Source organism: Nicotiana sylvestris, chromosome 7 (genome assembly GCF_000393655.2).
Source record: "Nicotiana sylvestris chromosome 7, ASM39365v2, whole genome shotgun sequence".
NCBI lineage: Eukaryota > Viridiplantae > Streptophyta > Magnoliopsida > Solanales > Solanaceae > Nicotiana > Nicotiana sylvestris.
In genome coordinates this window covers 61,120,529-61,135,846 of record NC_091063.1, presented here as the reverse complement: position 1 = coordinate 61,135,846, position 15,318 = coordinate 61,120,529, and the positions used below count along the sequence as shown (strand labels likewise).

The following is a 15,318-nucleotide window of genomic DNA, read 5'->3' as shown; positions in this document are numbered from 1 at the left end:
TCCAAAAATTCGAAGTACTAAATCCAATACCCAATTCGAAATCCAAAAATTTTAAAAATTAAATACAAAATCCAATCCATGATCCGAAAATCAAAATAAAAAATAAAAAAAATCGAATTTCAGTTTGGATTTCGGCTTTGCCCAAACTATCCGTGGTTATATGTGATTCTCTTTTAACTTCTTTTCATGTTTATGGACCCATTTTTAGCTATGCCGATTTACTCCAACTGTGAAGTGTGAAACCGATGACAGGGGCTAAGGAAGCTTCCTAAATATCCGATTTTTTTTTTCTACAATAATATGTTGGAGATAATAATAAAATATAGATGAATTCTAATTTCCCGTTAGTAATGAGAAAATGATATATGATGACTGATTGATACATATGCTGTCGGCAAGGGTAGATGTGATGCATAATCTGCCCTCTTAACTGGAATGTGCCATGTGGACAGAAAATATTAGTCAAGAAACGACGGATTAAAAATGTTGATTTTTTATTTTCGCAAAAGGTTAAAATGGTTTAATTAGGTCTGTTTGGAAATTCACCAAGTAACTGGAATTAATGTAATTACTAGGGTAGTAATTATACAACCTAGTAATTATACAACTCGACCTGTTTATTTGTCATAGTGTAATTACAGTATAATTACAAGTTTACGGTTTGGTTGCACAAGTGTAATTACATAGTTTGATTAAATTTTAAATTAATTAATTTTCAAAACTGAAAAGTTAATATAATAAATATGTGCCTATAAAACTAATTTATCAAATACGTTTACCTAATATTTAGGAGTTCGAAATCAAATAAGTTTTGTCAAATGTTTAACAAAACTAATCTATCAATTCTAACTCAAACGTGAACAACATGTGATGTGAGTCAATACTGCTAAAACAAGTAAAAGTGAACCATGAATATAACACAATTTCAAAATTCAAGAAAAATTAAATAATTTAACATATGTCAAATTCCAACATAATAATAGTAAGTTCCACTACAACTTAAGATTTAGAAACATGATAAGTTTATAACCACATTCAACAATGAAATTTCACTTTAATTGCATCACTCATTATATGCCAAGTTTGTTAATGATTCATTATTTTTAATATTAGAAGGTGTAGTTTCAAAAATAGAATAATAAATAAATAAATAATAAATATGAGCAATTACATGGAATCATAAGAAGTAAAGATAGAGAAATAAAAGATAAATAATGTACAAAGAAAAATATATTTTAAAATTTCAAAAAAAAGTAAAAATAAAATTAAAAAATTAAAATAATAGAAATAAAAGGTTATAAAGAAAATAGATTAAAATAAAAACAAAAAGTAAAGAAACTAAAAGGCAACCTTGTAATTACACAGAGTAATTACCATCAATTTTCACCTCTCATTTGAGAATTGGAGAGTGTAATTATACCCCTCCAATTACACTTAATTTCATGCTGATCAAGTAATTACTTGGTCAAACAAATATATTAAACTGTAATTATACTTAATTATACTCAAATCTATTTTCAAAGTGACTTTCCAAACAGGCTATTAAAGTCGGAAAAAGTGATGTAAATCTGCTTGTCGCGCAAAAACTCTTTTTCACTTGTAACACGCAGCTTCAATAAAATTAGACACAATTTTAACTTTTATATATAAAAAGAATTTCAAAATTCATTTCCAAATTATCTCAATCAAAAGCTCCAAATTTGTCCTTTGGTTAGAAGTGACTAGTGAGTATTATATTTGATTAAAAAAACAATTTTGGAAAAGCTCAAAGTCCAAATGTGGCCAGGAAAGAAAATTGGCCGAATAGGAAGGTATAGCTGTACTTTTCACGTTGATAATGATGGCAGAGATGCAAATTGGGCAAATGGGTGGAGCACCACATCTACTCGGAAACGTAGATCAGATTGGTAGATTACACTGACTTTGACTTAAGAAAGTATACTATTAGGGGTAGTTAGGTAGAGTGTATAAAAATAATGCTGAATATGGTATATTGGCAATGCTGGTATTAGTTATTCTTGCATTAGTTATGCTGACATATTTCTTATCCATTATTTGGTTTGATGTATTAAGGTATTACACAATTTCTAAAAAAAATATTTAAATACCCTTATAACCAGCCCATCACTTTATCTTTTTAAAGAAACATATATTGAGGAATATTTTTATTTGAAAAAAATTTTAAAAAAATTTATTTGATTTGTCTACCTATATTGTAGTATAGAACCGAATATTTATTTATAAAAAAAAAATATGCTAAGCATTTTTATTTACTAGGAATATAACTTTATTTTTGACTTTCTTGGATTATTTCAACTTGCATTAATATAATAGTATATTTTAATCAAGCATAAATTTTGAAGGATATTTTTGTCTTTAACTAAGCTAATGCATGTATTAAAATTCATTGTATTATTAATACCATAGTTTTTTAGGCATTAGTTATGTCTAGAATAATACCAAATAAGATGTATAACTAATGCTTGCATAACTAATATATATGTTCAAAAACTGTATCAAACAAGATATTATTAATACACAAAATTAATGAATACATTATTTTATCTAATGCATCCTATCAAACCACCCCTTAATGTAAAAGTTTAAGCTGACGCCTACTTGTTCATACGCAGCGTTTCGACGTGGCGATCTGTTTGCTACATATGGACGTAATAATCTATTCTTTTTGGGGCCATTAGTAAAGTAAAAAGAAAACGAAAATCAGGGCTCAAATCTTTTTATTTTTATTTGGCAAAATACCTTAAACCACCTCTAAATTTGACTCAGATTATTAGTATCCTTTCCGAGCTATGCTCGGTCTTAATTACCTCCCTCAACTTGACCTTTTGAGAGTCATTATCCCCCTAAACGCTAATGTGGCAAAAAATATGGGTGCGCTTGCCTGCCACATGAATTTTTCTGTCTATGTGGATTTTTTTGAAAAATAAAATATTTTTTTACCTTTTTAAGAATATTACTTTTTAGATAATTTTTTTCGAATAAAATTTATAATAAAACTTGGATATAACTACATTATTTAGGCTAAATATTTTTATTTGGCCAAAAATAATAAAGTTTTAGTTAATTTTTTTTTTTTGGAATTTGACCTGAAAATAAAAATTTATACCATTGAAATAAATAGTTAAGGCATCTAAAAAGTTATAAAAAAATACATAGTTGAAATAAATAGTCATTACATCAAAAGAAGAAATAAAAAGAGTGTACAATTGTACTTGTAATTTCTTGCAATTGTACATTTTTTTATTTCTCTTTTGATGCAATGATTATTTATTTCAACTGCTAATTTTTACTTTTTTAGATAAAATTTGTAAAAAAAAAATAAAAATTTAGAGCACCGTAATTTAGAGTTATATAAAAAAATTATAGCCAAAATAATTAATTTCAAATTATGTATTTTTTATAACTTTTTAGATGCCTTGACTATTTATTTTAATTGTATAAATCTATATTTTCAGGTCAAATTCATAAAAAGATTAACTAAACCTTTATTATTTTTGGCCAAATAAAAATATTAAGCCTAAATAATGTAGTTCTATCCATGTTTTATTATAAATTGTATTCGGAAAAAATTATCTAAAAAGTAATATTCTTAAAAAGGTAAAAAAATATTTTATTTTTCAAAAAAATGCCACATAGACAAAAAAATCCACGTGGCAGGTGAGTGCAGCCACACTTTTTGCCACAACGGTGTCTAGGGAGGTAATGACTCTCAAAAGGCCAAGTTGAGGGGGGTAATTAAGACCGGACATAGTTCGAGAAGGATACTAATATTCTGAGCCAAGTTTAAAGGTGATTTAAGGTATTTTACCTTTTTATTTCAACAACCGTAGTGATTGGAGCTGGACCATTTTGCTATTTGTTATCTTCCATTAGTACATATGTCGAATAACTATATCCATCAAAACTAAAGCAAATTAAATTTTTTGCGTTTTTCTCCTTTTATTGCAATTTGAATCTTGATATGCAAGATATGCAACTAGGTCCCACCCTTGGGCAGTGTTAAACTCCTCATATTGGACAAAAATACTTCATCCAAATGAAGCACAAATTTTGGAGTATCAAATTAATAATATAAATCGGTCACCTATGCTTTAATTTATTTTTATATGTAAAATTAGTCTACTTTGAAATTACATAAAAAGATATTTCAAATTCAAATTTTATGTATATGTATATATATATATAGCCCCTTTAAAATGTTCAAAAAAGCTTTACTTACGAGATAGAACAAATGGACAATAACTCTAATTTTTGGTTTAAGATATTTGTATGGTCATCCGTGAACTTTCATTCAAAATATATATTTTTTTATTTTTTAAATTATCAACAACTATGTGGCCTTTTACACATTTGACTTGAAAATCGTTCAAATTTTATCATTTAATTGGTCTTTTGGTAAAGAATAAGGTCTCTAAGGTAGGTGTCGATGAAAAAGATGTTAAGGTGTAGCCTTTAGAATTGAACGAGAAGGAGGAACCCACCTAAGAATTAATAAACCTTAGGATAGTATTGGAAATCACACATTTTCCCGTAACAAACAAACCTTTCCCTTTGCATCATAAATTAATTTTGTAAAAGGATGAACAAGTTAAACTAAAAACAATTGTTGAAGTTAGCTTTTGTAAAGAAAAGGCGGAAAGCAGCCCAAGAAACTTCTTTTCTTTAATTTATCATAGCAAAGACAAACAGTCCAAGAATTTTTTTTGATTTTCCACTCGGTATCCGGTATCCGCTTTGGAACCCGACTATATTTGGATTCGCGCCACGTAGGGGCTTATTCGGAGGGAAACACTCCCTACCAAGGATTTTTTCATACCCAGGGTTCGAACCCGAGACCTCTGGTTAAGGAAATAACAATCTCATCCACTGCACCACATCCTCTCGTGGTAAACAGTCCAAGAATTGATTGTGCGGAATGGGTATCGCACAGGTTTTACGTTTCACAAATAAGGGAAGCAGTTCAATAGTTCCCACTTCCAAAGAATATGATTATTAAAGCATTCAATATGCATAAAAATTATTCTAATTTTAGTTTCTATTTTTATCTGATTACCAATTAATGATTATTAAAAAAACTAGTATTAGCATTCGTGCGGATGCGCGGACACTAATCATGTCAAATATTTATTTATTTGAATTATGTGTCAATAGTCTTAGAATTTAAATCTTCTTTATAAATATAGATAATTATTGGATACTCCTATAAATTAAGAAATACTACATGAAAACGATTAACCATTTCTCAAATTTCCTAGTTATAATTCTATCTTCTTTTTTGGTACCATTCTCAGCGGTGTCATTGGATCCTGAAAATAGTCAGGAAGCAAAATAATAACTCATATCTATGGCAATTTGCCATCAAAGGTTGAGACTATGAAGGATTCTTTGGATACAGCTTGACTCTTGTATTACTACTTGAACTCTTATTTGGTGTGTTGATATCTTTCAAAAAATATTTCTATTTTAAAATTTCAGTTTCTAAAATTTTATTTTTCAATACTAATTATGTTTATAATAATGGAAGTAAAAATATTATCCTTAATTCAAAAACTCAGTTTAGTCGGGTATCTAAAAATTTAAATAATTCTTTAGCCAGTGATTTATTTTTTTCAGTATGACTCCATTTTGATATTTGACACTGACCATATTAAACATCTGAGTTATTTGAATTATATATAAATAACCTTAAAATTTAAACCTTCTATATAATTATAGATAATCGTTAGATATTAATTAAGAAATACTACATGAAAAAAAAAAGCTAATATTTTTTCAAATCTCGTAGTGAGTTTTTTTTTTTTGCACCATTCTTATTGGAGTCATTGGAACTTAAAAATAGTCACGACGCGAAATAATAACTCGTATTTATGGCAAAGTACAAAGGCTGATACAATATGAACGACTTTTTAGTTACGACATGACTCTTTTACTATGACTTGAACTCTTCTTTGGTATGTTGTTATCTTTCAAAAAATATTTTATTTTGAAATTCTTATTTTATTTTGGTATGTTGTTATCTTTCAATAATGATTAGCTTTATAATGATGCAAGTGAAGATATCATCCTTAATTTAAAATCTACTTTAATAAACTATCTAAAAATTTAAATAATTTTTTAGCTGGCGAAACTTTATTTCAGTATGACTCTATTTTGAGTTTATTGATATCTCTAGCCACAAATTTTAAATTTTGAATACCCTATATATACAATTTTTTTTTCTTTGAATCATTAAATGTTAAATTAGCTGATTGTTATTATATAACATTGCACATATTGTCTTAAAATTATCAAGTAGTTTTTTCTCGACACTATACATGGCTTAACATCAATGCAAACTACTCAAATTGCATATAAATTCAGATTTGAATATCATATCAGTTTGTTAGTAATAGTAATTTTTGAAAACGACACACAATATAAATTAGAAAAAAATATATTCTAAGATATCCTTATCTTATAATCTATGTATTTTAGTTGAAAAAAATATTTTAAATCGATGAGATCAGCTTCCAAATTTTGTATACTCAATAGAGATAAAGAGAAGAAGAAATTCGTTGTCATCTCTATTTTCTGGTTCTTAGATTTTTCATATATTTTTTTTATATTTATTTTCTTTCTTTCTTTCTTTTGTAACAAAAAATTAATTTATTTAGCTATAAAACGATGATTTTTAATAGAAATTATCTACATAAGAAATTTATTTATATTTTTAGTCTTTGGTTAAAATTATTTTACATTTTTCTTTTGGCTTTATCTAATCAACCTAAATATGTGATCACCTAACCACTTAAATTAAAAAATTAAAAAATATGTAATTTAGATATAATTCATATATAGTACGTGTATAATCATGTATCGTCAGTATATCATCTATAAAAGATCAACGATAAATCTGGCCGGATATTTATGTAAATATTTCATAAAATTTCGGTTACTTGATTTCATCCATGATATGACTTCTATTATAATAATTTAAAAATTTTCCACTAAAATTCAAAAATATCTTATCCTTTTATTTTTAAAATTACATTATATTTTAAAAAATAATCACATTTTGAAATAATTTTCTTACATTTAAAAAAAAATATTTTGTGTCATACCATTTATTTTCAAAATATACTTTTTGTTATACTTGAAAATTGATATAGAAACTACCAATTAGAAACCAATATTCCTCTTGTTGAAATTCGAGAAACCTTTTACATAATTTAATGATTCAAAACTAATATTCTTCAACGAAAAAAATATTATACCCTACAATGTTGGCTTGACTGCAGCTAAATGAAAAGGTTTCAACTTATACCCTTTAATTTCTAAAAGATGCTAAATTAAAAATAGTGATAGCAATTGTATAACTAATATTTTTGTTATTTTTTTGATGTCCATTTATACAATTTGACTCTTCAAATAAACATTCTTCAAAAAAAGAAAGAAAGATAACTTTTTTTTTGAATATTAACACATTATTGTGATGTTTCTTTCTATACCATGTAGCTTTACTTCATTATATATGTAAGTAAACTTTTATTTAATTTTTATAACTTTTATTTAATTTTTATACTCTTTTTTGTTATTTGAATAAACATAGACATGTACCCTATATATTATATTTATTTTAAAAGAAATTTGTTTTATTCAAATCTAGCTATAGTGTTTTAAAGAACTATAATTATAGGGTTTTAGATGTGAAAGAGTTTAAAATTATATGGAGAATTTTTTTTTTTGCCCGAGGCAAAGTAATATTTAAATAATTATAAAAAAATTAACAAAAGTTCTTAACATGATTGCATATGATCATTAACTGAATTAAGCATGATAACAAAAGATAAATTTCTTTTTATTTTTATTTTAATTCAAATTTTAAAAATTTATATATAAAATTCAATATTATCTTTTTATATATATATATATTATATATATATATATATATATATATATATATATATATATATATATATATTTGTATTTGACTAACATAATCAAATATAGAATAAAGTTACCATACATTATTAGCATTTATTAGCTTGCCACTTGACTTAACCACAATGCTAATTATATTTGGTAACTTTATTCTTTTAATATATATAGATTACATGTAATTACCTAGATCTAATTGTGCAAATATTCTTCGCACCACAAGGTAAACTCATCATCATAATACAAGAAAATCAAGGTAACATGTTTACCATTCCTAACTTTTTTGCTTTTAATTACTCTCTATCGTATTGTGGGAGGGCAATATCTCTAAGAAAGCATTGCTGGCATGGGAAAAATATGTATGCCCAAATCAACAGGGGTTTCAATATTATGAGCATCACACTGTGGAACAAAGTAGTTATATGTAAACAATATTGGAACCTATGCAAAGAGAAGAACAAACTCTGGATTCAATGGATGCACAATTACTACATCAGAGGCAGGAACATATGGGAAGTCCAACTGAAGCAAACATCATGGATAATGAGCAAGATTATGAAAGCAAAGAAGACATTTGAGGAAGCAAACTTTAATCATGAAGATATCAGGAAGATGAACTGTTCAATTAAGCAAATATATCACAAGCTGAGAGGAAACTTCAGTAAAGTGAGTTGGAGAAGAGTTGTATGCAGCAATGCGGGCTGCCCTAGGTGGACATTTATACTAACAATGACAGCACATGGCAAGTTGTATACTAAAGATAGACTGAGAAAATGGGAAATACAAATTGATCAGGAGTGTGTTTTGTGTAGACAGGCAAGTGAAACTATTCAACACTTATTCTTTGAGTGCTCATATGCAGCTGAATTGTGGGGTAATCTGCTAGTTTGGCAAGGGATAAGAAGACCAATATATAGATGGGCTGAGGAACTAGCATGAGCTGAAAAATAGCTAAAGAGGAAAATTGCAAGAACTGAACTGTATAAGATGACACTAGCATCATGTGTATATTATGTGTGGAAAGAAAGAAATACCAGGATCTTTCAAGCTACAGTGAGACGATGGGAGATACTTGGCAAGATGATTATACAAGAAATACACTGTCGAAGCAATAAGCATGTGGAAAAAGCATTAAGTAAACTGGATTGGTACCCTATGTAATAGACAAAACAGTATAGCAATAGAAAGGTGGTGTGTGTGTGTGTGGGGGGGGGGGATACAGAAAGCATAGGATATATATAAGGGTTTTTATTTTACTTGTAAAATATTTCCCTGGTAAATGAAAGTTTTAATTACCAAAAAAAAAAAACTATTGGAGCTTGTTTTTGTCACGATCCGGATTTCACACCCTACTGGTGAAAGTTAGGCAAACCAAATTATCCTAATTACTTAACCTTTTCAAATTTTAAACCATTATCAGTGATGAGTAGATATCATGCAAATAGCGAAAATAATTAAGCAGAAGATAAAATCTGACAATTTATCTTAATACAAAACTGCGGAAGTCTAAATACAACTCTACCCAGAATTTGGTGTCACGACTTCATAGACGGTCTAAGAATACTACATACAAAGTCTGAAAGATAAAATAAACACTGTTTCTGAAATGAGTAAAGGAAACAGGATGAAGGAAAAGATAGGAGGTGACGCCAAGGCCCGTGGACGTCTGCAGGACTACCTCGTGTCGCATGTGTGGGCTGAAGACAGCACCTCACTGCGGTCTAAGCACTCCGGTATCAGTATCTGCACACAGTGTAGAGTGTAGTATCAGCACAACTGACCCCATGTGCTGGTAAGTGCGTAGCCTAACCTCGGCGAAGTAGTGACGAGGCTAAGACCAGACTACCAAATAAACCTGTGCAATATAGCGTACAAAAATAATAGGAAGCAGGTAACAATGATGGCAACAATAATCAACCAGTGATATAAATAGCAGGCAACAAGAACACAATAAATGTTTCTCAACAAATAATAAATACATGTGCAGTCAATTAATCAAGTCCTTCAAATATAAATCTTTCGCCTGTAAATTCTTCAAGTAATAATTTCTAAGATAATATGCTTTTCAATAAATATATTTCGAATATATTTCCTTCAAATAAATATCTTTCAGATAAGCATCTTTCGAATATAATTCTTTCGAGTAAAGGTCACCTTGTGACACCTCATTTCATAATCATAAATAATATAGGTCTCAGCCCACTTTCATATTTTCACGGTACCTCGTGCCCATATTTATGTCACAACCGCACGGACAACTCACGTGCCATTAAATAAAACCATAATATTTTCCCCGGCACCTTGTGCCCACATATTTCTATCTCACATTGCACAACAATATTCTCATGTTACTCAGCTCATAGGTTTCATAACCCAATACAATTAAGAATGTTTAAGGAGCCTCATTCACGTAACATAAAGTAGAATACAACTTCCAACCCAATTAGGAAATCAACAAGAAAAGATGAAGTTAATTTTAGGAATCATTTGATAAAGAAAATACCCTTTTCAATTAAATTACAATATCGAATGAATCATTAACTTTAATGTGAGAAATCAATAAATCGAAACATAGTAGAAATTCCTTTTTAAGTAAAGTACAACCTCAAACGGTTAAGGAAAATTTAGTTGAGAAATCAATTGAGTTAAAAATGTAACAATTGTTGGAATTTGGAGTATTGAACATATATAAAAAAAAGTAAAAATAGAATATCAAGAATAAAAAAAGAATATCAAGAGAATTATAAAGGAATCAAAATAACAAGAATAAGGAAAACAAAGGCAGATTTTACTTTCTTTTCACATCTTGTTGCAGGCGTGCAACCCGATCCCATTTCCTGTATCTCGTGGCAGGCATGTCACCCGCTCCCATTTCATGTATCTCGTGGTAGGCGTACCACCAGCTCCCATTTTATTATATCTTGTGGTAGGCTTACCACCCGCTCCCATTTCATTATATCTTGTGGTAGGCGTGCCACCCGCTCCCATTTCATTATATCTTGTGGTAGGCGTACCACCTGCTCCCATTTCATTATATCTTGTGGTAGGCGTACCACCCGCTCCCATTTCAAGCCAACAATAATCACAAGAAATCCCGGCAAGGGAACAAGAGCAATATAAAAATTTTCCGGCAAGGGAACAATACTATCAAAACAAACATTTCGGCAAGGGAACAATTATATTTCAACAACATCCCGGCAAGGAACAATACTATCAAAATAAACATCCCGGCAAGGGAACAATGATATTTCAACAATATCCCGGTAAGGGAACAATACTATCAAAACAAGCATCCCGATAAGGGAACAATGATATTTCAACAACATCTCGGCAAGGGAACAATACTATCAAAACAAACATCCCGGCAAGGGAACAATGATATTTCAACAACATCCCGGCAAGGGAACAATACTATCAAAACAAACATCTCGGCAAGGGAACAATGATATTTCAACAACATCCTGGCAAGGGAACAATACTATCAAAACAAACATCCCGGCAAGGGAACAATGGTGAAAATAACATATGAAGCGTAATAAACCACAACGGAGTCATAACAATTATAATACAAGACTCACGGGCATGCTTGACACCAACGTATAGATACTCATCACCATGTCTATACGTCGTACTCCACAATTAACATGTAGCAAATAAGACACAACTCCTAATCTCTCAAGCTAAGGTTAGACCAAACACTTACCTCGCTTTGCAACCAATTCAAAATTTCAACAAGCCTTTGCCTCGCGAATTCGTGCCCGAAATTCTCAAATCTAGTCATAAACAATTCGATTCAGTCAATAAAAATTATAGGAATTAATTCCATATGAAATTCTACATTTTCCATTAAAAATCCGAAATTGCACTAAAAATTTGCCCGTGGGGCCCACGTCTCGGAACCCGACAAACATTACGGAATATGAAACATCATCCAACCACGAGTCCAACCATATCAATTTTACTAAAATCCGACATCAACTCGACCCTCGAATCTTCAAATTAAACCAAGAGGGTTTTCAAGATTTTTCCAACTAAAATCACCAATTAATTGCCAAAACTAGTAATAGATTCGGGTAATCTAACCAAAATTAAGTTAAGAACACTTACCCCATTGTTTTCTCTGAAAATCTCCCGAAAATCGCCTCTCCCCGAGCTCCAATTTGATAAAAATGGAAAATGGGACGAGTCCCATTTTCAAAACCTTTCAAGACACGCCCCATGACCCCTTGGCCACGCCCCATGGCGGCCTAGCAAGCCTCACAATGCCTAGCGCCATGGTCGGCCCCGTGGTCTTGGCTGCGCCAAGTGACAAGCGCGCATGCGCCTCTGTCGCCCCTGACAATGTCGCGCGCGCAGATCCTGATGCCTCGCCAGCACCCAGCTGCAGGCCCATTCCAGCAGCGCCTCGCGCACAGACCCTGATGCCAGCACCAGCACCCAGCCTCAGGCCAGCACAACAAATGTCGCGCGCGCCCACAGCAACGCGCGCACAGACCCTGACCCGCAAGACAAAGTTGCTGCCATCGGACTTAGTTCTACCTTATAATAAACTAAGTCCTTTTCATTGTAATTATAGACTAGTTTACTTCATTTCCATTTCAGTGTGCTTCTACAGCTTTATTAGGGCTAGTCATGTAATGTTGGTTTATTTTTTTAAGCATTATTAAGGGGGACCAAACAATCAAACATTTTCAAGCAAGCATTTTCTGGTGTCTCTCCCCCTCGACATCCCATTTTCCAAACTTAAGAATCTGTCCAGAAAATGTCGGGGGTACTGTTCACGCGTTCGGTACTATTCACGCGGTACTGTTCACTACACTGTTCACGGGGCACTATTCACGGGGCACTGTTCATGTGCACTGTTCATGATGCTGTAAAAAAAAGACAGCAGCTTCCCAAAGAGAATTTCAATAGTTTTTTCTACCCGTTGACCTTCCGAAATCTACCCGAGGCCCTCGGAACTTCAACAAAATACACCAACAAGTGCTAAAACATGATACATACTTAGTCGAAACCTCAAATCGCATCAAATAATGCTAAAACCCTGAATCACATCCCAATTCAAGCTTAATGAAACTAAGAACGTCCAACTTTTATATTCGATGCAAAAACCTATCAAATCAAGTCCGATTGACTTAAAATTTTGCACACCAGTCATAAATGACATAACAAAGCTATGAAAATTTTCAGAACTGGATTCCAACCTCGATATCAAAAAGTCAAATCTCCGGTCAAACTTAAGAAATCTTTAACCTTAGATTTCTAGATTCCGTTAAATTGCGATAATTTGATCTAGGGACCTCCAAATTCAATTTTGGACATATGACCAAGTCCCAAATCACGATACGGAACTACCAGAATGGTCAAAACTTTTATCCGGGTTCGTTTGCCCAAAATGTTGACCGAAGTCAATTCACTTGAGTTTTAAAGCTCTAGTTCATAATTTAATCCATTTTTCACATAAGAACCTTTCGGAAAATTATACGGATTGCGCACGCAAGTTGAGGATTTATTGATAGCGCTTTTCAAAGTCTTAAAATACCGGGATAGTTATTTAATTTAAAGATGACATTTTGGGCCATCACAATTTTTTTAAATAAGCACTTACGTGTTTAGATAAAAGTGCTTAAGCTTAAAAAAGAGATGTTGAAGTATTTGGTAAATAAGTCCTGGTAAGCACTTTTTCTGTTAAAATGACTGAAATATCCTTAAAGCTGTTAACACTAAAGTATATTAATTTTGGAGAATTTCCTTTAAAATATTTAGAAAAAAATATTTATATTTAGATATTTTTTCATTTTGAAGTTACTATATTTAGTGCTATATATTTGTTTCAAATTTTTCGAATATTTTTGTATTTTAGTCTTCTACTAGAGAAATAAATATGATATTGTTTGTTTGACAATATAAAAGAAATGCAACTGTTCAAAACACAAGCAATTTCAAGAAAACAATTATTAGTAAATATACTAGTATCAAACAAGGAGGAGTAAAATAAAATGTGGTTATGATTATTTACGTGAGAAGGAATTATGAAAATGAAATCAGGGCATAGAAATAAAAAAAATATAGAAAAGTAATAGATATGAAAATGGGATATGCCATGAAAATGGCACGTGGCATTAGAAATGGTTGACAAAAATGGAAACAGTGAAGGGAGAAAGAAGGAAAAGAACGTTGGGCTTTTGGCTTTGAAGGAATATTTGTAGGGGTGTGCATTCGATTTATTGATTCGATTTTAACCCTTATCGATAATTACTTATCGATTATCGATTTGTACATATGCTTATCATTATCGTTTCAATAATAAGGTTTCGATTTTTTCGATTTCGATTTATCGATTTTTGGGGCTTATCGATTCGGTTATCGATTACACCAATAAGAAACATTGCGGGATTCCACGGAAAGTATATTGCTATAAACACGCCTAACTAATATGGACAAAAAGAAGCTAAAATAAGACAAACACCGTTTATAACATAAAAATTATGTCAACAAGCACATGCAACGAAACTAAAGTAAGGAATCAAATGTATGCCACCAACACTCCAACGATATAAAAAAATAAAAATACATCATCACGGCTAATTCTATCTTCCATTAATTTGAACTTCATTCCCTTGAGCTTTAAATATGATCATTCCTTAAATGTGGTAGATGAAATAATAGGGCTAGGGACTTAGGGTAACGGAAAGGGTATTATAGAATAAGGGTTAAAAAAAAACTTTTTTTTGGAATATCTTATCGGTTTATCGATAAACCGATAACCGAAGAGGACAAAATCGAAATCGATAACTCGATAAGGAAAATTTCGAATCGAAATCGAAATTGATAAATCGATAAACCGATAACAAATAATCGATTCGATTTATCGATAAACTGATTCGAATACACACCCCTAAATATTTGGGAAAATAAAAGATTATTAGGGATTAAAGAGTAAATTATATGGTCAAACTCAACCAGCTTTTAAGCTATAAAAAATAAGTTGGGATTCCCTAACTTGTTGTTTTAACTTGTTTGGACTTAAAAATACTTGATTTAAAAGTTATTTTTAAAGTTACCAAATACTCCAACCAGCTAAAAAGTACTTTTAAACTGACTAGCTTTTAAGCCAATCCAACACCCTCGAAGTTAAACTAAAAACAATTGCGGAAGTTAGCTTTTGTAAAGAAAAGGCAGAAAGCAGCCCAAGAAATTTCTTTTCTTTAATTTATTATTATAGCAAAGAGAAACAGTCCAAGAATTGATTGTGCGGAATGGGTATCGCACAGGTTTTACGTTTCACAAATAAGGGAAGCAGTTCAATAGTTCCCACTTCCAAAGAATATGATTATTAAAGCATTCAATATGCATAAAAATTATTCTAATTTTAATTTC

The 15,318-nt window shown here is 30.7% G+C and overlaps 1 protein-coding gene across 1 annotated transcript; it reads left to right on the top strand.

Moving 5' to 3' along the window:
- The first annotated feature begins 8,481 nt into the window (after positions 1-8,481).
- On the top strand, positions 8,482-8,877 carry LOC138873212 (uncharacterized). The gene has a single exon (XM_070151657.1). The coding sequence runs from the start codon at positions 8,482-8,484 to the stop codon at positions 8,875-8,877; it is 396 nt and encodes a 131-aa protein (XP_070007758.1).
- Positions 8,878-15,318: the final 6,441 nt, after the last annotated feature.

Coding starts and splice junctions, on each gene's coding strand:
- LOC138873212 (XM_070151657.1), top strand. CDS start 8,482: ATGAGCAAGATTATGAAAGCAAAGAAGACATTTGAGGAAGCAAACTTT.